The 19,634-nt window shown below is 44.7% G+C and overlaps 4 protein-coding genes across 7 annotated transcripts; 3 read left to right on the plus strand and 1 right to left on the minus strand.

The window, feature by feature from the left end:
* Window positions 1-1,425: 1,425 nt before the first annotated feature.
* Window positions 1,426-4,431, plus strand: LOC102701943 (probable inactive receptor kinase At3g02880). The gene is made up of 3 exons (XM_015841748.2): window positions 1,426-2,737; window positions 2,859-3,269; window positions 3,379-4,431. Exons 1-3 carry the CDS (start codon window positions 1,804-1,806, stop codon window positions 4,050-4,052), a joined length of 2,019 nt encoding a protein of 672 aa, XP_015697234.2. The 5' UTR covers window positions 1,426-1,803; the 3' UTR covers window positions 4,053-4,431.
* Window positions 4,432-6,119: 1,688 nt separating this feature from the next.
* Window positions 6,120-7,440, plus strand: LOC121055587 (probable aquaporin TIP3-1). Its single transcript, XM_040528424.1, has 3 exons — window positions 6,120-6,310; window positions 6,402-6,649; window positions 6,737-7,440. Exons 1-3 carry the CDS (start codon window positions 6,163-6,165, stop codon window positions 7,127-7,129), a joined length of 789 nt encoding a protein of 262 aa, XP_040384358.1. The 5' UTR covers window positions 6,120-6,162; the 3' UTR covers window positions 7,130-7,440.
* A 1,373-nt stretch (window positions 7,441-8,813) lies between these two features.
* Window positions 8,814-11,943, minus strand: LOC102708090 (acyl-carrier-protein phosphodiesterase PptH-like). Its single transcript, XM_040527928.1, has 6 exons — window positions 11,360-11,943; window positions 10,618-10,737; window positions 10,481-10,534; window positions 9,955-10,118; window positions 9,394-9,570; window positions 8,814-9,308 (listed from the first exon to the last, which is right to left on the minus strand). Exons 1-6 carry the CDS (start codon window positions 11,822-11,824, stop codon window positions 9,098-9,100), a joined length of 1,191 nt encoding a protein of 396 aa, XP_040383862.1. The 5' UTR covers window positions 11,825-11,943; the 3' UTR covers window positions 8,814-9,097.
* A 2,821-nt stretch (window positions 11,944-14,764) lies between these two features.
* On the plus strand, window positions 14,765-18,474 carry LOC107305022. 4 transcript variants are annotated; one of them, XM_040528308.1, is made up of 4 exons: window positions 14,765-14,995; window positions 15,162-16,889; window positions 16,991-17,932; window positions 18,017-18,474. In XM_040528308.1, the coding sequence occupies exons 2-3, from the start codon at window positions 15,954-15,956 to the stop codon at window positions 17,093-17,095; spliced, it is 1,041 nt and encodes a 346-aa protein (XP_040384242.1). In that variant the 5' UTR covers window positions 14,765-14,995; window positions 15,162-15,953; the 3' UTR covers window positions 17,096-17,932; window positions 18,017-18,474. The 4 variants fall into 4 exon arrangements, with proteins under 4 accessions (XP_040384242.1, XP_040384243.1, XP_040384244.1 ...); XM_040528309.1 differs by lacking the exon at window positions 14,765-14,995 and having other exon boundaries at window positions 15,066-16,889; window positions 16,991-17,238; window positions 17,697-17,932; XM_040528310.1 differs by lacking the exon at window positions 14,765-14,995 and having other exon boundaries at window positions 15,066-16,889; window positions 16,991-17,238; window positions 17,702-17,932.
* The last annotated feature ends 1,160 nt before the right edge of the window (window positions 18,475-19,634 follow it).

The following is a 19,634-nucleotide window of genomic DNA, read 5'->3' on the forward strand; positions in this document are numbered from 1 at the left end:
AGTTATAAATCCCTATATAAATAAGCATGCGAAGTAGTGGAAGAAAAACAATTTATCAGTACCAAAAGATCGTTTAAAAACATTTATATTATCAAAAGGTACTATCTCTGATCATAGCAGCGCTGGCGTTAAATATTTTCAACTAGAGGTTTCGGCACCGCAACATCAAATATTATTGACTATATAGATTATAGATTATAAGTGCCTCGTTGTTTTGCTTATACGTACTATAAGCCATAATGATTTATTAGCTATAAAATAATTTATAAGTAAATAATAAAAAATATATTACGATAAAAAAACTTCTAAAATAAAGTATAAAAAATAACTTTTAAAGTTCATTATTTTTACTTATGTTTATAAGCTGAAGGATAAACGATGAAGCACCGAGCTTCCCTGCAATTGTAAGGGTCTTTGCATGATCATGGAGAAGGATTTTTTTTTTTTGCACCTAGCTGCAATAGCACTCATTGTTTGTGTGAGACTTAGGGCATGTTTGGATCCTCCAAACTTTTTTTAAAGTCTCTGTCACATCGAATGTTTGTATACTAATTTAAAGTATTAAATATAGACTATTAATAAGACCCACCCCATACTTCGGACTATTTCACGAGACTAATCTATTGAGCCTAAGTAGTCCATGATTAGCGAATGTGATGCTACAGTAAACATTTGCTAATCATGGATTAATTAGGCTTAAAAAATTTGTTTAATGAAATAGTCTTTATTTATGCAATTAGTTTTGTTATTAGTTTATATTTAATACTTTTAATTAACGTTCAAACATCCGATGTGACAAAGGACGTCTCTGATCCAAACGGCCACTTAAATAGTTATAAAATCAATTGAAAAATGTTCATATTAATTGGGATGTTTCAAATCTACACACAAACATACACAAACATACAAGTATATATATGATCTAAAGGTTGAGAAGCAAAAAAAACAAAAAAAAAATCAAAATCAGAGAGCAAACAGTACCTAAGCAGTGCAAATAAAATTTGTTACTTTTGTTTCTTGATATGTAGATTAAATTTAGACTTGCATGTTTGAGTAGTACTGCTTATAACATCATAATCTAACTTGTTAAATTTTATGTTATTTTTTTACTTTTACTATTGATCAAACATTTGATTTTTTTATTCTTCTATCAACCACGCGTACACTGCATGGGCCTAGGGCCAAGGGCGTTTATGGGCTTTTTTAACTTACATACATGTCTTCAAATTATTAGCCAACAGTAATAACTGAATTTGATTGATGCAATTAAAATTTTTAAACATTTGATCGCTAGACGAATCTTTATTTTTTTCATGACTATTTAAGTCACATACATCCACTTAACTGATATTACACCTAAGTAAAAAATTTACAACCGTGTCATTAAAATTTTCCGGCATGACCATCTCTTCTTTGTGGGAAGACAGGTGAAAGAGCTGTAAGCTTCTCACCCAACTGAGCACTTCAGCTTTGCTTCAAGCTCTTCTTCTTCTTCTTCTCCAAGGCTCCAGCTGCTGCTGCTGCCGCCGCTGTCCATCCGAATCGGTTGAGCCGTCGTCCCTGCAACCCGCGATCGAGATGTTCACGTCGAATCCACCAAATCACTAGCAGCTCATACCACCAATCTGCTACCAGCTCACACCACTACGTGCTGCTCCAACTCCATGTATTCTTATCATGGTTTCTTGCACACCCCGGCAAGCATAGGATCGATTTGTTTATACCTCTGCGCCGTCGATTCATGGTGTTGTTGCTTTCTTGCGTGTCACTTGCGGTGGTGCTCGGGGTTTCAAGAACGGCGCCATGAGAGGGAGGTGTGAGGGGAGGCGGTGGCGGTGGGTGTTGGTTTGGTGGGTTCTTGCGGCGGCGGCGGCGGCGGTGGTGGTGGTGGAAGGTTTTGGGGTGCCGGAGTCGGAGCTGGAGACGTTCCGCGACGAGCGGGGCGGGCTGGTGGCGCTGAGGGACGCGCTGCGGTCGGGGAGGGACCTGCACTCGAACTGGACGGGGCCGCCGTGCCACGGCGAGCGGAGCCGGTGGTACGGCGTGGAGTGCGACGGCGACGGGCGGGTGGTCGGCGTCGCGCTCGACGGCGTGCAGCTCACGGGCGCGCTGCCGCCGGGGGCGCTCGGGAACGTGACGCGGCTGGAGAGGCTGAGCTTGCGTGACAACGCCATCCATGGCGCGCTGCCGCGGCTCGACGGGCTGGCGCGGCTCCGCGCCGTCGACCTGTCGAGCAACCGGTTCTCCGGACCCATCCCGCGCGGCTACGCGGCGGCGCTGCGGGAGCTCAGGCGGCTCGAGCTCCAGGACAACCTGCTCAACGGCACCGTGCCGGCGTTCGAGCAGGGCGGGCTCGCCGTCTTCAACGTGTCGTACAACTTCCTCCAGGGCGAGGTGCCGGACACCCGCCCGCTCCGGCGGTTCCCCGCCAGCGCGTTCGGCCACAACCTCAATCTCTGCGGCGACGTTTTGAAGACGGAGTGCCGCGAGGGCTCGCCGTTCGACGACGCGCGGGCCGCCGGCGACAGCAGCAGCGGTGATGATCCGGTCTTCCGGCCGTTCGACGCCACCGGCGAAGGTTCGCCGGCGCGCAAGCCAAGGAGATTCAGGCCCGCGAGGTGGAGCATCGTGGTGATCGCCCTCATCGCCGCGCTTGTGCCGTTCGCGGCGGTGCTCATCTTCGTCCACCACAGCAAGAAGAGCCGGGAGGTTCGTCTCGGCGGCCGCGCCGCCGCAGGTAAGCACTCCACTCCACTCCACTTCGCTCGGCGTCACCGCCCTCGTCGCGACGACGTCCACGACGAGGCCTTGACGGCGACTGATTTCTCTGCGCCACGCCACGCTACGCGACGTGACAGTGTCAGGGGACATCAAGGACAAGGCGGAGCAGGCGGGCAACAAGGTGAGCGGCAGCGGCAGCCGGAGCACGGAGTCCGGCAAGGGTGCGGCGGAGCTGCAGTTCTTCCGGCCGGAGAAGGCCAGCTTCGGCCTCGACGAGCTGTTCCAGTCGACGGCGGAGATGCTCGGCAAGGGCAGGCTGGGGATCACCTACCGCGTCACCCTCAACGCCGGCCCGGCCGTCGTCGTCGTGAAGCGGCTGCGCAACATGGGGCACGTGCCGCGCAAGGACTTCGCGCACACCATGCAGCTCCTCGGCAAGCTCCGCCACGAGAACGTCGTCGAGGTCGTCGCCTGCTACTTCTCCAAGGAGGAGAAGCTCGTCGTCTTCGAGCACGTCCCCGGCTGCAGCCTCTTCCAGCTCCTGCACGGTGATCAGTCCACCGCCATTCTTGAACCTTGATCGATCGAGTCGGTAGCAGTCGCTGCCATGGCGAGCCGGGCCGGTGAACGTTCTGAGTTTTCCTTGTGCCGTCGCAGAGAACAGAGGCGAGGGGAGGACGCCGCTGTCGTGGCCGGCGAGGTTGGCGATAGCGAAGGGCATGGCGCGCGGGCTGGCCTACCTGCACCAGGCGCTGCCGCTCTTTCACCGGCCGCCGCACGGCAACCTCAAGTCGTCGAACGTGCTCGTCGCCTTCCCGTCCCCTCCCGGCGGCGGCAGGAGGCAGAAGCACGGCGGCGACAGCGACGCGGCGCCGGTGCCCAAGCTGACCGACCACGGCTTCCACCCGCTGCTGCCGCACCACGGGCACCGGCTGGCGGCGGCCAAGTGCCCGGAGTTCGCGCGCGGGACTAGGCGCCCCTCCTCCCGCGCCGACGTGTTCTGCCTCGGCCTGGTGCTGCTCGAGGTGGTCACCGGCAAGGTGCCCGTGGACGACGACGGCGACCTGGCGGAGTGGGCGCGCCTGGCGCTGAGCCACGAGTGGTCGACGGACATCCTCGACGTGGAGATCGTCGCCGACCGGGACCGGCACGGCGACATGCTGAGGCTCACGGAGGTGGCCCTGCTCTGCGCCGCCGTCGAGCCCGAACGGCGTCCCAAGATTCACGCCGTCGTCAGGATGATCGACGAGATCGCCGCCGGCGGCGGCGGGGCGGGAGCTTGCGCTGCGGTGAGCTCCACAATTTGCCGGGAGAAGTGTATCCAATTTTGAGTTTTGTGTATCCATTTTGGGCCTCGTTTGACATGGGCCAGGATGTTCAGTGGGCCGGGAATGTGGCTTATGACAAACAAGGTTTAAATCGGTTCCTTTTTGAAAATTGTAATTCGAGGAGTTTTACAAATTTGGGCCATTACTCTTCAAAATTATTGTGGATCAGACTCAAATCAAAGGTAGGTACCACCACTTTAGCTTGAGTACAATTTAGCATAAAAGCATCTTAATATTGACAAAATAATGGTGCGGGTGGAATTTTGGATGGTGGGATATGAGTGGACAGGTCTGGCGGCCTAATTTTTAGGCGTGTTTGGTTTTTATTATGGCGACAACGAGGTGGACGATCTTATTTGAAAATTTATAATGAAATGGAAATTTGTGGGTTTAAAGAATTCGAAGGGGTGTATTCTCACCAGCTCAAAGTAGAGGTGATCACAGGTTCACAGCAAAGGAAGCTTTGGTCTCTCTTTTTCTATTGTTATTGCACAGGCTCTAAATTGACCCATTTACTCCTCAAGTTTTTCTTATCTTATCTTAACTTATCTTCATTAATAGTCATCCATATGCCTTCCCCAACGGTGCATGGAACGAGAGAAAAAAAAAAAAAAAAGACGCGCAGCGTACATCCTTGACTTGCCCAAAAAAAACCCGGATTTCTTCACTCGCCCACACATATACCACGTGAAAATCACGTAGAAAAAACGGCCCAAAAAGAAAAGGCTAAAAATAGAAACATGCCATAATCAGCCTTTTTCATGATCCATTGCGCATGAGCATTTTGATCACTTTGAATAAAAACTAACATCCCGTATTCCCGCTCGTGCTTCTACTTTTATAAGCCAAAATTTAAAATTTTTATCCTTAAAAGTGAGATTGTTTTTGTTTTTTTCACCATATTTTATTCATAAGTTTTATTAATAAAATTTTTTTGTCTGCAAATATGCCGTCAAACAATTATCCCTATTTTGTTCAAACTGAAGGTGTACAACCAATTTAGCCTGAGTACTTCATTTATTGAAATCTCTCTCTTTTGAATATGCATTTACTGAAATCTCTTTAATCCTAACAAAACCAAAGTGCAAACCAAACAAGCCGTGCGTGATCCTTGCTCAAGATTAGCTCGATTTGGATAAGTGTCTTATATCAGATAGTTCATAGCCCTGCAGGTCTGCAGATAAAACCAAGCTAACAAGATGGCTAAATCCACGTCATTCAGTCCAATTTAAGCAAAGCTAAACACTTCACACCCCAAAAAAAACTAACAAACATTTTAAAGCAAAACTAAACTTGCAAATCACCCAAACTAAACCATGAAACAAAAAAAGAAAGAGAACGCCACCGACATTAATTAACAAACTAATTTAAACCAAATTCAAAGCCTCTTTATCCACATCATCTCTTGCCATTAATGCCAACAAGAAACCTAGCATTGACCGCGAGGACAGCGCTGCCCATGTCTTTGGAATTTGTTTGAGAATTAGCTTTATTTAATAGAAAATTATAAAAATAGAGGATCAGTCCTGTTAACTGTCGTAATTTGATAGGATCTCTATCGAACGCCAACAGTTGATTAAGCCAACAGTTGATTAAGAGAAGATTGAACTAGATCACCAGCGTTACAGTTTGACAGGACATGTTGAACTGTCCCGGTTCAGAGCCAGCTGAGCAGTTGGGCAGACCCTGTATACACTATGCTTTACGATTTTTTATTAAAATAATATTAATTCTTCAAAAAATTAAAAGCCTTTGCGTCGCAGCTGGAAGGAGACGACGCGGCCGTGCCTGCGTGCCTGACGTGTCAGTGACCTGGCATGCGGGCCCCACCCCCAGGCGCCCGCGTCCCGCGATAAAGATGAGCACGCACGCACGAGGCGAGACGTGCCACCGCTTCGTCCCGGCGGCCGCACACGTGTCGCGCTCGCGCGCCCGGCTCGGCCACGTTATAAGCCAACGCGACGCCGCGCCATGGCCGGCGACCCACCACCCTGCTGGCCTGCTGTACTGCGCTGCCTGCCTGCACAGTTCGGAGAGGAAGACGAAGCTTAGCTTCGCTAGGAGAGAAGGGACGGCGAGAGTGGGTGGGTGGGTGAGCGAGTGATCGGCGGAGATGAGCACGGCGGCGAGGCCAGGGCGGCGGTTCACGGTGGGGCGGAGCGAGGACGCGACGCACCCGGACACCATCCGCGCCGCCATCTCCGAGTTCCTCGCCACCGCCATCTTCGTCTTCGCCGCCGAGGGCTCCATCCTCTCCCTCGGTACGTGCATCCGTCTTCGTCTTCCGTTCCGGCGGCCGGCGGCCGGCGGTGCGTGATGGTGACATGCGTGACGACGTACGTACGTGTGCAGGGAAGCTGCACCAGGGCACGAGCACGCCGGGAGGGCTGGTCGCGGTGGCGCTGGCCCACGCGCTGGCGCTGGCCGTGGCGGTGGCGGTGGCCGTCAACATCTCCGGCGGGCACGTCAACCCGGCCATCACGTTCGGCGCGCTCCTCGGCGGCCGCGTCTCGCTCGTCCGCGCGGTCTTCTACTGGGTGGCGCAGCTGCTCGGCGCCGTCGTCGCCACCCTCCTCCTCCGCCTCACCACCGGCGGCATGGTACGTACGTAACACCTAATCTCTCCTTCCACCTCGCTCTCTAGCTTCCCTCTCTGACACCTTTCGTCGCCGTCGCCGTCGTTGCAGCGGCCGCCGGGGTTCACGCTGGCGTCGGGTGTGGGCGACTGGCACGCGGTGCTGCTGGAGGCGGTGATGACGTTCGGGCTCATGTACGCCTACTACGCGACGGTGATCGACCCGAAGCGCGGCCACGTCGGGACCATCGCGCCGCTCGCCGTCGGCTTCCTCCTCGGCGCCAACATGCTCGCCGGCGGGCCGTTCGACGGCGCCGGGATGAACCCGGCGCGGGTGTTCGGCCCGGCGCTCGTCGGCTGGCGCTGGAGGCACCACTGGGTGTACTGGCTCGGCCCCTTCGTCGGCGCCGGCCTCGCCGGCCTGCTCTACGAGTACCTCGTCATCCCGTCCGCCGACGCCGCCCCGCACGGCGCGCACCAGCCGCTGGCGCCGGAGGATTACTAGACCCCCCCCCCACCGCCGGCCGCCGGCCGCCGGTCGCCGCCGGTGTCCGGCCACATATGTACCAGCCGTGGTGTGTTTGCAACAAAATTATGTTTCTTGGTTTGTTTGTGAGTGAGAGTGATCGAGTGGTTAATAAGGGGTGACGTGTCAGCTTAATTTGCCCCCAGTGCTGTGATGGACGGTCCAGATCAGCTCGTGTACATTTAAATGTTTGTTGGTTACTCGGATGATGTTCCGTATGAACAGTGAACTACCTGTGTGTAATGATAATAAATAATTAAGTTTCGATTACAGAGTGAAATCCAGCTCAAAATCTTTCATCCGCCCCAACACGAATGAACCGCATGCATATAACGAGATAAGACATCAGCAAATTCAATAGATTGGTTTATTTAAAGTTTTAGAGGAAATAGATTGGTTTATTTAAAGTTTTAGAGGAAATTTCTTTATGAAATATACTGAGGCCGCGTTCGGCGGATTGGAGGGTAATTAATAGATATTAATTAATTATTAATTATTAAAATAAAATAGATTACTACTTCGTTTTAAGATATGTTTAATATTTTTGGTTGTGATATTTAATCGTTCATCTTATTAAAAATTTAGTAAAAATATAAAAAATAATAAATCATGTTTAAAGTTATTTTGTGTTTAAAGTTATTTTGAAAGAATAAAGTAAAATTCAGTAAAAATATAAAAAATAATAAATCATGTTTAAAGTTTTTCTGATAATAAAATAAGTCACCAGCAAAATAAATATTTTTTTCATAAGTTTTTTTAATAAGAAAAATAATCAAACAATACAAATAAAAATGTCAAAACATCTTACATTATGAAACGGAGAGGGTATGATTTTTTAAAACAACTTTTCTATAGATTTTTTTTTGCAAAAATTTTTAGTAGTTCAGAAAACGTACATGAAAAACGAGGACTTACTTAACTACTTATCCTATGGCTGAACGTGACCTCAATACTATCTCTATCCCATAATAACTTTATTTTTCGTGTCCAATGTTTGACCATTCGTCTTATTTGAAAAAATTATATAAAAACTTAAAAAAATTAGTGCATAAAGTACTATTCACGTTTTATCACACAGTAAGAATAAAAATATTAATCGCTTCAAATAAGACGAATAGTCAAATATTGTATAAAAAAACTGAAAAATGATCTTATTTCAGGATAAAAAGTTAGTATTTTGTTTAGGACAAGATTTAATCGTAATTATTAAAATTCTGACCATAATTCTGACCATCAGTTATTACTTAAATACTTAGTTTAAATACCATCAATTATTACTTAAATACTTGGTTTAAATACCAAACAAATACAATACCATCAATTATTACTTAAATACTTAATTTAAATACCAAACAAATGCAATGCACACCCCTTAGCCTGTTTACTTTCCTACAGAAAGTGGGAAGCATATCCATTTCTGAAGGAACTGAAGCTATAAAAAAGTTCAATTTTGTTCAGCAGTTTTTGCTTTCTCCATCAAGCAAGATATAAATTCCCTTAGAAACATATATATAAGAAAAATTAATTACTCCGAATCTTGGCTATTTGGCCAATGCATTCCTTCTTTGAATTCATTCTGTTTAGGAGTGAGGACGATACGTAGGCTGATTTAGCATAAGAGGAGACAAGAGACAAATGAGTAACACAGCATGGAAGACCATACTAGCTAAAGTTTCTAGCATGTCACTATCTTTGCAGCAAGGGCTTTAAAGAATCTTTACACATTATTTTCCCAACATACATCCAACACAGGAGGGCCTCTTAGTTGCCCAAAAGTTATATAGTAAGAGTGGAAACAAGAAAAGAAGGCAAAAACATGTACAGGTAAAACGTCAATCTCCTTTTCTTCCAGGAAAATGCAGCAGCTTTGACACTGTCCTGTCCTCTGAGCAGCTCAACTCTATCCAATCTGGCGGAACCCAAGGGGCATGGCTGGGTTGTAGGGGGTCAGTAGTACTTGGCAAAATATTTGGCAACCCATGGAGCGAGTTGGGTATTCTCAGGTTCCCTTCTGTTCTTGTTGTAGTAGTCAGACCATAAAGCTGGATATATTTCAGGATTGAAACCATCACGGTATATGCAGAAGGGCAGCCAACCATCACCACCGTTCATCCTTCGTTTCCTTTCTCGAGGATATGCTAACGGCGCTTGTACATACCTACGTCCAAAGATGCACGCCATCAGAATAAGCACCGCTAATTTGGCATCTTGTTATTATATTAGAATATGCACCAATTATTTACCTGATTTCATCAACCACAGAATCCCAACAGAAATGTGTATGCCCAAAAACATGGCAAGCTGCTCCATCCTTAGTGTTGTCATGTATAGTCCTCAGCCTCCTCTCCAAAAAATCGGATCCAATGACCTTTGGGAGGTTTGGATAGTAAAGCATTCGCTTCTCTGGACATAATTCTTGTCTGCAGAGTTGTAAACGAGACATTAATATGCTATCACAGGACTTACTGCTAACACACTTAGATATCCTAGACAAAAAAGAGCTAGTGTTAAACAACTTTTTCTTCCTCTGAGTAATTTATACGGAGTAACTATCAAGTTTGATAATACACCTCCTCAACAAAAAAAAAAGGGTCCATTATACACCAAGGGAATGGTAGCTCTGAAAGAAACAATATTCTGTGTAACCATGAATCTACAGGCAACAGCAAGGTTGAATAGCGCCAAACATTGCAAGATACCAAGTAATTCAGTCAAGCATAGTGTGAATCAACCGAGTTATTAGGAAAGAGAACTTTTGGTAATGGAGGATCCTAGATAGAACTATAAGAAACACATGCATTTACCTTGGTACAAAGTGTGAAAATGTTAGTATCTGTTTGCTGCTCTTTTTTACTTCTTCAATTGCATCATGATTTCTATCATTCAATTTGTCAAAGTAGAGAGCAAGAGCTTCATCGTCATTTGCAAGGTCTTCAGGCCATTTACAGGCATGGAAGTCTTTACAGGCCTGATAGTTCAAAACCAATAACATATCAATGCAAGTTCAGTGCCCATGTAAAGAAGACCCATATTAACATTTCCAATTTCATAAAAAAAATTAACCCAAGCTTCTTGCAGAAAATGAAATTAAGATGGCAGCAGAACACTGAAAGCAGTATTAATCTAATGATTATTTTGCCACTCAGGTTGCAGCATGGTTCTGGGTCAGGTTATATATGAATAACTCTTGAAGTAATATTGACAGTATTGACTATAATCACATGGGATGAAGTTCAAGAAATGGTAATCAGTGCTAATTCATATTCCTGCCTGGTTACACTATTAACAGTGAATAGCATATCGGACCATTGAGAGAAAAAAGAAACTTACCATCTCTAAGGAAGGGACACGTACACTATTAACATCCTTTTCCTTGTCAAAGCTCTGGAAGACAATTAAGCAAAATGAGAAAGCAAGATATTCAAATTAAACATAATGCATCCCAATATGGGTGGAAAATTAGCAACCTTGTGATACCATGAGAACAATGGTATGATCCCCAAGTCACCTATTGTTCTTGGGCCTGTATCCACACCCAGCTCACTACACGCATCAAGCAATGCAGTCAGTTTCTCCAGCGAATCCATCTGGAAGAAATAACTTGAGTAACTGAGAGAGCCCAAGCAATGTACAAAAGCAATATTAATGCTGCAGTCAAAGAAAATATAACCTCACTGTTACATTAGCTATGATACAATAATAGAACTCGAATTTACACCAAGCTATCAAACAACTTCCCCATGCAACAATTAATGTGCTAATGTCCAATTTTACTCATGTAGTACAATGGTAAGATCGTAAGCCTTGACCCTCTGTCATGAAACAGTAACCAATACTATCATCAAGTGATTACATTCCCAACTGAAATACAGCTTAACAGGACAATACTGGTAGAAAAGGTGATTAAATTCAAACGACCATCAGTAGAGTAACCTGGGCTGGGCACTACACCTAAATTTCAAGAGTTGTATGCACCTTACTACGCAAGGGGAGGCATTTAGTAGGCGGATGTTACGTCATTCGATGGCTCGGCCGTATTCAGCATTTCAGCCACATAACTACACGCAGCCGCATCACTGACCGGTAAAATCTGGGGGAGCCACTACGCCAAGGCATTTCGTCAAACACCTTGCTTGCAGCGCGAGCCGGGGGAAAAAAACGGAAAGGGGGGGGGGGGGGGGTGGAGAGAGAAACGAGAAATCCACTCACGTAGCGGCCGTTCTCGCGGCGCAGCCAGAGGTCGTGGTTCCCGGGCACGTAGAAGACTGCCCCGAACCGCTCCCTGAGCGCGGCCATGGTGCGCGCGAAGTTGTCCCGCGTCTCCGCCACGTCCCCGGCGACGACGAGCGCGTCGATCCCCGCCCCGCCGGCGCCCCCGACGGGGAGCCGCAGCACCCAGTCCATGTTCTCCCGGTAGTCGGTGTGCAGGTCGGACACGACGAACACCCTCGTCGTGGCCGCACGCGACCCGGCCCCGGCCCCGGCCGCCACCCTCGGCTGCGGCGCCGCGGCCGCGCAGCACCTGACCCGCGCCGCCCGCCCCCTCGGCCCCGCGCCCGCCCCCGCGCACAGCCTCCTCCGCCTCCTCCTCCGCTGCTGCTGCTGCGGCGCCGCCGGCGCCGCGTCGAGCAGGCGGTGCGACGACGACGGCGACACGGGCAGATGCGGTGTCATATCGGGGCCGGTAGCTCGCCTCGCCCTCGCGAAAATCTCCTTTTTCTTTTTCCCCCTCTTGTGGTGGAGTCGAAGGGCAGTTTCGTGATTTGAGTCCTCTCCTCTTCTCTTCTCTTCGCTACTCGGGTTGGGTTGGGACGCTGACTGTGTGGTGGGGTCGGGTTTTATACAGCGGCGAGAGAGATAAGCGTTAGACCAGGTTTCTTTTTTGAGTTTTTCTTTTTTGTAATATAGTTGGTGGGTGTGAAAGGGGGACCCACGTGGCAGGAGTGGCGTGTGGGGGCCGGGCGGTTAGCTGGTCATTAGCGGCGTGTTATCATGATGATTGTTTTGGATTAGGCCCTGCTCTTGCTAATTACTCCCTCCGGTTTTTTTACGTCGTTAAGCTTTTTATTTACGTTTGCTAATTACTCCCTTCGGTTTTTTTTACGTCGTTGAGCCTTTTGATTTACGTTTGATACTTCATCTTATTAAAAAATTATCTAAATATACAATATCATAAATCATAATTAAAGTTACTATAGTAATAAACCAAATCATAAAAAATAATCAATAATTATATAATTTTTTAAATAAGACGAAGGGTCAAAAGTAAATGGCATAAAGAAAATCGGAGAGAGTACTCCAGTTAATACTCCCACACTCACACGGTATATGAGGTTAATAGAAAAAAAATTAGACGGTGGAATCCATTCCGGCGATCGGTTGAAAAAGAAGCTACAGCCAGTGGTTAGAGATGGTTATCAAGTAATCACATCTTACATAACCACAGTTCGATTAAAAACTACTAGTATGGTTTTCTATATTATATATAATAAATAAATATTTACTTTTTAAAAGTATGTTAAGCTTTATCTATGCAGGTTGTTATAGTGTCTTTAAAATAAATAATTTTAAAGTAATTAATAGTTAAAGTTTTAAAAGTTTGACTTCAACATTTTCCAAACACAAGAGAGATTGTCAAATTGGAGTGAATAACAAGTAAGTCTAAATATGTAGATAGTCTTCATATTTAGCAAGAATCTGCACAACCATTTTCTAACACCTTAGAACTTATATATAAATATGTGATTAATTGAAAATAAAACATAGATAAAGGAGTTATTATATTCGAGATAACTTTAAAATATTACTTGTCTTGTTTCATTTCATATTATAAATCACCTTTTGAGATTGTACTAAGGCATACTATTTAAGTTTGATTGAATTTATATTAAAATATATTAATATCTATAATACTAATTGGTTTATCAAATCCTCAATAGTATATATGTTTTTTGTTAAAAATATTATTATATTTTTCTAAATTTGATAGAACGTAAATATATTTAACTTAAGAAAAAAAAATCAAAAAAGACTTATAATATAAAATGCATGGAACAGAAATTGTTATATTTTTTGATGGAGTCTCCCGCCAATGATTAAGTACCTAAATAATTGGTGATAACGGTCCAAACAAACAGATTAAGTATAAAATAAGAAAAACAAATTGAAAATCGTGTTTTGAGAAATTCATTTATGAATCATTAATAAAATACTTTTTTTAAAAAGCTTGGGAAGCATTCGAATTAATCCATCATTTCAAAGGAACACGTCCACCGTGTCAAAAAGAACACAACAGTGTTAACCACTAATCATCGGGGACCTCTGACACGGGATTATTGGCCGTTTCCTGCACATAATCAGTCGAGCAAAAGGGCAAAATGCATGAGAATAACGGCCAAGCAAGACCTTATTTTTAATGAGATATTCATGTGGACTTTCTAGAATAATTACGCGAATCAATGAGTACTTAGCCAGTGGCTTATCGTGTCCCAACACCCAACACCCACAAAACATTGTTCTAATAAAATAAAATACAATCCCAATACTATTTAATTAGAGCGTTTCAATTAATGTTTTTTAAAACCGGTATATTGACTTTATAGTATTTTTTATCTAGTTAGTTCATTCTTTTTATTTTAAATAATGGCTATAAACTTCGTTTCGTCCAAAGTGCATATCCTGTCGAGAACACACCCTTAACCTTAAATCATTAATCATTGGCGCTTCGTTCACGTAATTAGTTAAGTAATGGAAAATGTGAGGGGCCAGCGACTTTTCTACGACTTGGTCAGATCTTATTCTAGAACGACATAGTTTATAAAATACTATTACTACCTAGCATATTTATATGTATTTCGTGGACTAGTTTTGCAATTCAACAAAGGCGCATTGACTAGCGAGTGTATTTTTATTTCCACAAAATACGCAGCTTTGCTGATTTTTTAATTATAATGAAAAGTAAAAGGTACATGTGTTTTGCAGAAAAATGAAAAAGAAAAAACAATACAGACTTTGTCTCTAGCGAGTGTATTATTAAGAGCCAGGTCATTATAATAGCTAACTGCTAGCTCTAAAATTTATATTCTTTTACTCTTTTTTATATAAGTATAAAAATAATATGATAATTTTTATAGTCCGTTTAAATTGTACTCCTGTTCGGGGTGCGGATAGGATAAGGAACCGGCGTTGCGTGGGCGGCAGCATCGTGTCCCAACACCCGTGAGGAATCAACGAAAAGAGAGGTTGGTGTTCTGAGCCAATTATCATTCGCGACCATGAAACTAGTAGTAATAAAATGTTAGTAGACGATTAATTTTGCTTATCTGATAGCAGCAGCGTGCTACCTTCGTACTAAAATAAATCGACAAAAAAATAAGAAAAAAATACGGATTACCCCCTGAAGTATGGAGGTCATCCGTTTAACCCCCAAAGTCGAAAACCAGACATAATGCACCCTCAACTATCAAAATCGGTTAACTAACCACCTAAGGCAGTGTCAAGGGCTGGTTTGACCGGGTTTTGCACATGTGGCAGTACACCGTGGCAAGAGGGGGCCCCGCCAGCTTAACAGGGTATCGCGTGCATGCTCTCTCCCTCGCTCTCGCACAAAAAAAATCCCCTTTCTCCCCAAAACCCTAGAACGGTGACTCCAGCAAGTACAGCGACTCCGGCTAGGGTGGTTGCAGTTGGACTGGGCGGCCGGCGAAGTCGGCGCGCTCCAAGGCGGCGAGGGCAGCGTGTGCAACCTCACCAACGGTGACGAGGCCGGCAAGTTCTACAGCAACCATTGTGACGTATTGCAAGGCAGCTGGGATGAACTAGGGTTGAAGAGACCGGGCATTCGAGGTACGTGATGTAGTTCGATTTGAAGTCTAGAATTCGAGGTAGCGTTAATCCCCTTGTTGATTTGATTTTGTTGATTTCATACTAAGTTCGAACTGCGGTGGTTGGTCTGTAACGGTTAGGCACATATGCATTGGGATTGATTTTGTAGTCTTCACATATTTTTTAGGACAATTTAACCATGAGTGCAATGGATCCTCTCGAGTATTTGCCTGTTAGATTTCACTTTGGTGGGGAATTCATTAACAATGCGAGGGAAACTTTATATGCTGGTGGATCTGAGGGCATGTCTTACATTGAATGGGATAAAATTTCGTTGCCTGAGTTAATTGGGTATCTAAAAGATCACTGTGAAGTGCTCCCTGGTATGTTTTTGCACTGGCTTTTTCCTGGCAAAGAATTGGCAGATGGGCTAAGGGTGTTGATCGATGATAAAGTATGTGATTACATGTCAAGGTGTGTTGTGGAAGGAGGAGTCGCTGAAATATATGTAGAGGCAGTAGTGGGAGGGGAGTCCAATGAGTCTGGTAGCAGTGATGACAGTGACTTTGAAGATGAATTGGAGGAAATGTCAACTGCCGATGAAGAATGGGAAAATTTAAAAGATGATGATGTGTTTGAATTACGTACTGGGAAGCCTATTCTTGTTATTCAATCCACACCAGAGAAGACAAAAGGTGATTTAGATAGATTGAGAGCTTGGAGGTCCCCAAGCCCAAAGGATAAGGGGAAAGGTGTGGTAGTATGTAAAGAGAGGGTGAAGAGTGCTGAATTGTCTGGGTCTGACAGTGATTACATTGGTGGGGACTCTTGTTCATCAGGAGAAGATAAAGAAGTTGAGGAAATTATGAGGGCATACAAGGAGTTTAAGAAGAAGTTAAATGATGGTGAGGTAGGAAATTTGGATGATGTGATCTATATGGGCTCTTCGAGATAGTTTAATGATAGAGCATTGGTTCAGATGGAGGGTGAGGAAAATAATAGCCCATATGAAAATAGCAGTGCAGATGGTGATTCATATGAGGAGGATTCAGATGGACAGTTGGTCAGAAAGGAGTCTAAATACCCTAGGTTTAATGCCAACCAGACCCATGTTAGGCTTGCTCTTGGGATGAAATTTGATGGGAAAAAAGAGTTTAAGGAGGCAGTGGTACAACTAGCCTTGGAAAATAAAAGATTCATAAGGTTCCCCAAAGATGAAGGGTATAGGGTAAGGGGTAAGTGTGACTGGGCAACCTGTCCATGGAGTTGTTTGCTATCAAAGAACAGCAGAACAAATAGTTGGCAAATAACAAGTCTTGTTGATGAGCACACTTGTCCTCCAAGGAAAGATAACCACCTAGTCACATACAAGAGAATAGCTGAGAAATATGAGAAGATGATTATAGATAACCCAACTTGGAGTATTCAGAGCATGCAGTCAACTGTCTCTGAGCAAATGTTTGCAAATGTTAGTGCATCTCAGTGCAAGAGAGCAAAGGCATATGCCCTGAAGAAGATTTATGAGTCAAAAAGGGATGAATACTCTAGAATCTTTGACTATCAATTGGAGTTGTTGAGAAGTAATCCTGGGAGTACAGTTGTTGTCAAGCTTGATACTGACCAACCAAACCCAGTCTTCAAAAGGATATATGTTTGCCTAGCTGCTTGCAAAAATGGGTTCCTAATGGGATGTAGAAAGGTTGTAGGTTTGGATGGCTGTTTTTTCAAAGGTTCAAGTAACGGGGAGCTATTATGTGTTGTTGGTAGAGATGCCAACAACTCCATGTACCCAATAGGATGGGCTGTGGTGGAGAAGGAAACAAATGACTCATGGGATTGGTTCTGTGATTTGCTCTGCAAAGACTTGGCAGTTGGTGATGGTGATGACTGGGTGTTTATCTCAGACCAGCAGAAGGTATAGCATTATCTGCCTTTGTAAATATCTTGGATACTATTCTTTGTTTTAATTCATGATGTGGTGGAGTAATTACATGGATGTTTTGTGCTTGATTGTAGGGTATTGTAAATGCAGTTCAGAACTGGGCTCCAAGTGCTGAGCACAGAAATTGTGCAAGGCATATTTATGCCAACTGGAAGAAGAAATTCAGCAAGAAGCAATGACAGAAGAAGTTCTGGAGGTGTGCCAAAGCTCCAAATGTCATGCTCTTCAACCTAGCTAAGGCAAAACTGGCACAAGAGACAGTTGAAGGTGCAAGGGCCATCATGAACACAGATCCAAGGCACTGGAGCAGGGCCTGGTTCAGGTTTGGATCAAACTATGATTCTGTAGACAATAATATTTGTGAGACATTCAACAAATGGATAGTTCAGGCTAGGTTCCTACCCATTATTAGCATGTTGGAAGCTATTAGAAGGAAGGTGATGGTTAGGATACATGAGAAAAGATCGTTGATGGAGAAGTGGGTAGGATCAATTTGTCCAAACATACATAAGAAACTGAATGCATACATCGTCGATTCAGGAAACTGTCATGCAATCTGCAATGGGATGGACAAGTTTGAGGTTACTCATCTCACTCATAGGTTCATAGTTGATCTTGAAAGAAAAACTTGTTCATGCAGATATTGGGAGTTGGGTGGGCTTCCATGTTGCCATGCAATAGCCTGCATACACTTTAGAACCAACTGCATAGACAGTTATATTGCACCTTGCTACTCCATATATTCTTTCAAAAAGACCTACAGCTTTGCTTTGGAACCAGTTCAGGGAATGGAAAGCTGGCCTACATCTGATAGGCCAAGGCCACATGCTCCAGGTTATGTTAGAATGCTAGGAAGGCCGTCCAAGAAAGAAAGGAGAAGAGAGCCACATGAAAAGGCCAAAGCTACAAGGGTGTCAAGGGTTGGGTCAGTGATGACTTGCAGGTTGTGCAAACTGCCTGGGCACAACAAGGCTTCATGCCACAAGAGGTCAAAACAGCAGCAAGACAATGTGCAGGTAGTAAATATTGTTGCACTAATTTTGCATCAATTTACCAGCACATCAAAATTGTACTTTTATGTTTTTTTGTACAACTTGCAGGCTCAAGGATCTCAGCCAATCTCTTCACAGGCCCAGGCTCAAGGATCTCTGCCAATCTCAGAAAAGGCTTCATCATCTGGAAAGAGAAAGGCTTCTTCATCTACAAGGGCAGCTGGAATGGTTGGGGTCAAGCAACCAAGACAGAAGTTGGAAGTTAGGAGATCTCCTTGGCTTAAAAGAGGATGAATATGACAAATTGTTCGTAATACTTTTGGACATGCTTAGTGGAATATAAATAGGCAGAAGATCACCACCTTTTGTAGAGAAACATGTGGTATGAAACTTTTGTGTGACTCTAAAGTTAGAACTACTTGTTAGAAACAATATGTGTCATTTACTGCCACCACTAGATGATGTAATCAAAGATAATGGATCAACATGTGCCAATATATGTGATCAAGCTTTTGTTCTCTCCAATAATTACAACTGCCATTATATGACAATTATTCCATACTGATTACTGCCATTTTGCAATATTCTAACTCCACATTGATCACCACGATTTTCAACTGTCATCACAAACAAAACCATAATTTGCATTCATTACAGTTTGCAATTCCAGATTTTAATAGAATAGCATGCATTCAAAAATTCCATTCATTTTAGTTGCCATTACAGAACATAATACAACACCTGACATTTCTTTAACTCCACACTGACCTACAATTTTAGATACATGGTACCAACCAAAAGAACAATAACAACCACTAAAACATACACCAACATCATCATACATGTCTGTTGTTTGTCAAACCTATCAACTAAACCACAATTTGCAGCTTGCATCTTCTCTAGAGCATCTCTCAGATCTTCTACTTCATTGTTTGCTTTCTTGGGGGTCGATTGGAAGTTTTGCTGGACTACACTCCTATCCCGATGTGCAGCCTCCATGCCATTCACTTGCTCTCTTGCAGACCACACAACATTCCTCAAATCAAGTAACAATTGCTTCATATATGGTTCTGCCTCAGGATCACACCATTCCCAAAAGCTGCAGCCACCCGACTTCACAAAGTTGAAGAAGTGCAAGACTGAATCAGTTCAAAACAAATCAAAAATGCATAATCAATTTCTAAGGCATAAATTACAACTCACGCGCGCATTGTAGCATGTAAAATATCTCCTCCCGGGGTTACTGGCACTCCAAGAAATCCACCGAGCTGCCTTCAGTTGACAATCACAAAACACGGGAGGCTCATAATCAAGAGGCCCCTCCCTGTATGGCACTGGCGGCTAACGTCTTCCTTGCTCACCACCTCCAGCCCAAGAAGACGACAGCGATGCCTGCGATGTTCCTGAGCTCGGCATGTGGTGCTCGCTGTGGAGCTCGTCGGCCTCGCCCTCGCCGCCTTGCAGCGCGCCGCCCTCGCCGGAGTCGTTGCAATCGCCGGAGTCATTCTAGGGTTTTGGGAAGAAAGGAGAAATTTTGTGCGAGACAAAGAGAGAGCATGCCTATTGTTGTTCATACCACCATGCTGACGGAGCCTCCTCTTGCCACGCTGTATTGCCACGTGTGCAAAACCCGGTCAAACCAGCCCTTGACACTGCCTTAGGTGGTTAGTTAACCGGTTTTGATAGTTGAGGGTGCATTATGTCTTGTTTTCAACTTTGGGGGGGG

This window comes from Oryza brachyantha, chromosome 10 (assembly GCF_000231095.2).
Source record: "Oryza brachyantha chromosome 10, ObraRS2, whole genome shotgun sequence".
Classification (NCBI taxonomy): domain Eukaryota; kingdom Viridiplantae; phylum Streptophyta; class Magnoliopsida; order Poales; family Poaceae; genus Oryza; species Oryza brachyantha.

Excerpts from the sequence above, each read along its gene's own strand:
- LOC102701943 (XM_015841748.2), top strand. The coding sequence starts at position 1,804 with ATGAGAGGGAGGTGTGAGGGGAGGCGGTGGCGGTGGGTGTTGGTTTGG. Across the intron at positions 2,738-2,858 it reads CGGCGGCCGCGCCGCCGCAG|TGTCAGGGGACATCAAGGAC; the intron begins GTAAGCACTCCA and ends GCGACGTGACAG. Across the intron at positions 3,270-3,378 it reads CCTCTTCCAGCTCCTGCACG|AGAACAGAGGCGAGGGGAGG; the intron begins GTGATCAGTCCA and ends GTGCCGTCGCAG.
- LOC121055587 (XM_040528424.1), top strand. The coding sequence starts at position 6,163 with ATGAGCACGGCGGCGAGGCCAGGGCGGCGGTTCACGGTGGGGCGGAGC. Across the intron at positions 6,311-6,401 it reads GGGCTCCATCCTCTCCCTCG|GGAAGCTGCACCAGGGCACG; the intron begins GTACGTGCATCC and ends GTACGTGTGCAG. Across the intron at positions 6,650-6,736 it reads GCCTCACCACCGGCGGCATG|CGGCCGCCGGGGTTCACGCT; the intron begins GTACGTACGTAA and ends CCGTCGTTGCAG.
- LOC102708090 (XM_040527928.1), bottom strand. The coding sequence starts at position 11,824 with ATGACACCGCATCTGCCCGTGTCGCCGTCGTCGTCGCACCGCCTGCTC. Across the intron at positions 10,535-10,617 it reads TGTTCTCATGGTATCACAAG|AGCTTTGACAAGGAAAAGGA; the intron begins GTTGCTAATTTT and ends ATTGTCTTCCAG. Across the intron at positions 10,119-10,480 it reads GTGTCCCTTCCTTAGAGATG|GCCTGTAAAGACTTCCATGC; the intron begins GTAAGTTTCTTT and ends TTGAACTATCAG.
- LOC107305022 (XM_040528308.1), top strand. The coding sequence starts at position 15,954 with ATGGAGGGTGAGGAAAATAATAGCCCATATGAAAATAGCAGTGCAGAT. Across the intron at positions 16,890-16,990 it reads TTATCTCAGACCAGCAGAAG|GGTATTGTAAATGCAGTTCA; the intron begins GTATAGCATTAT and ends GCTTGATTGTAG.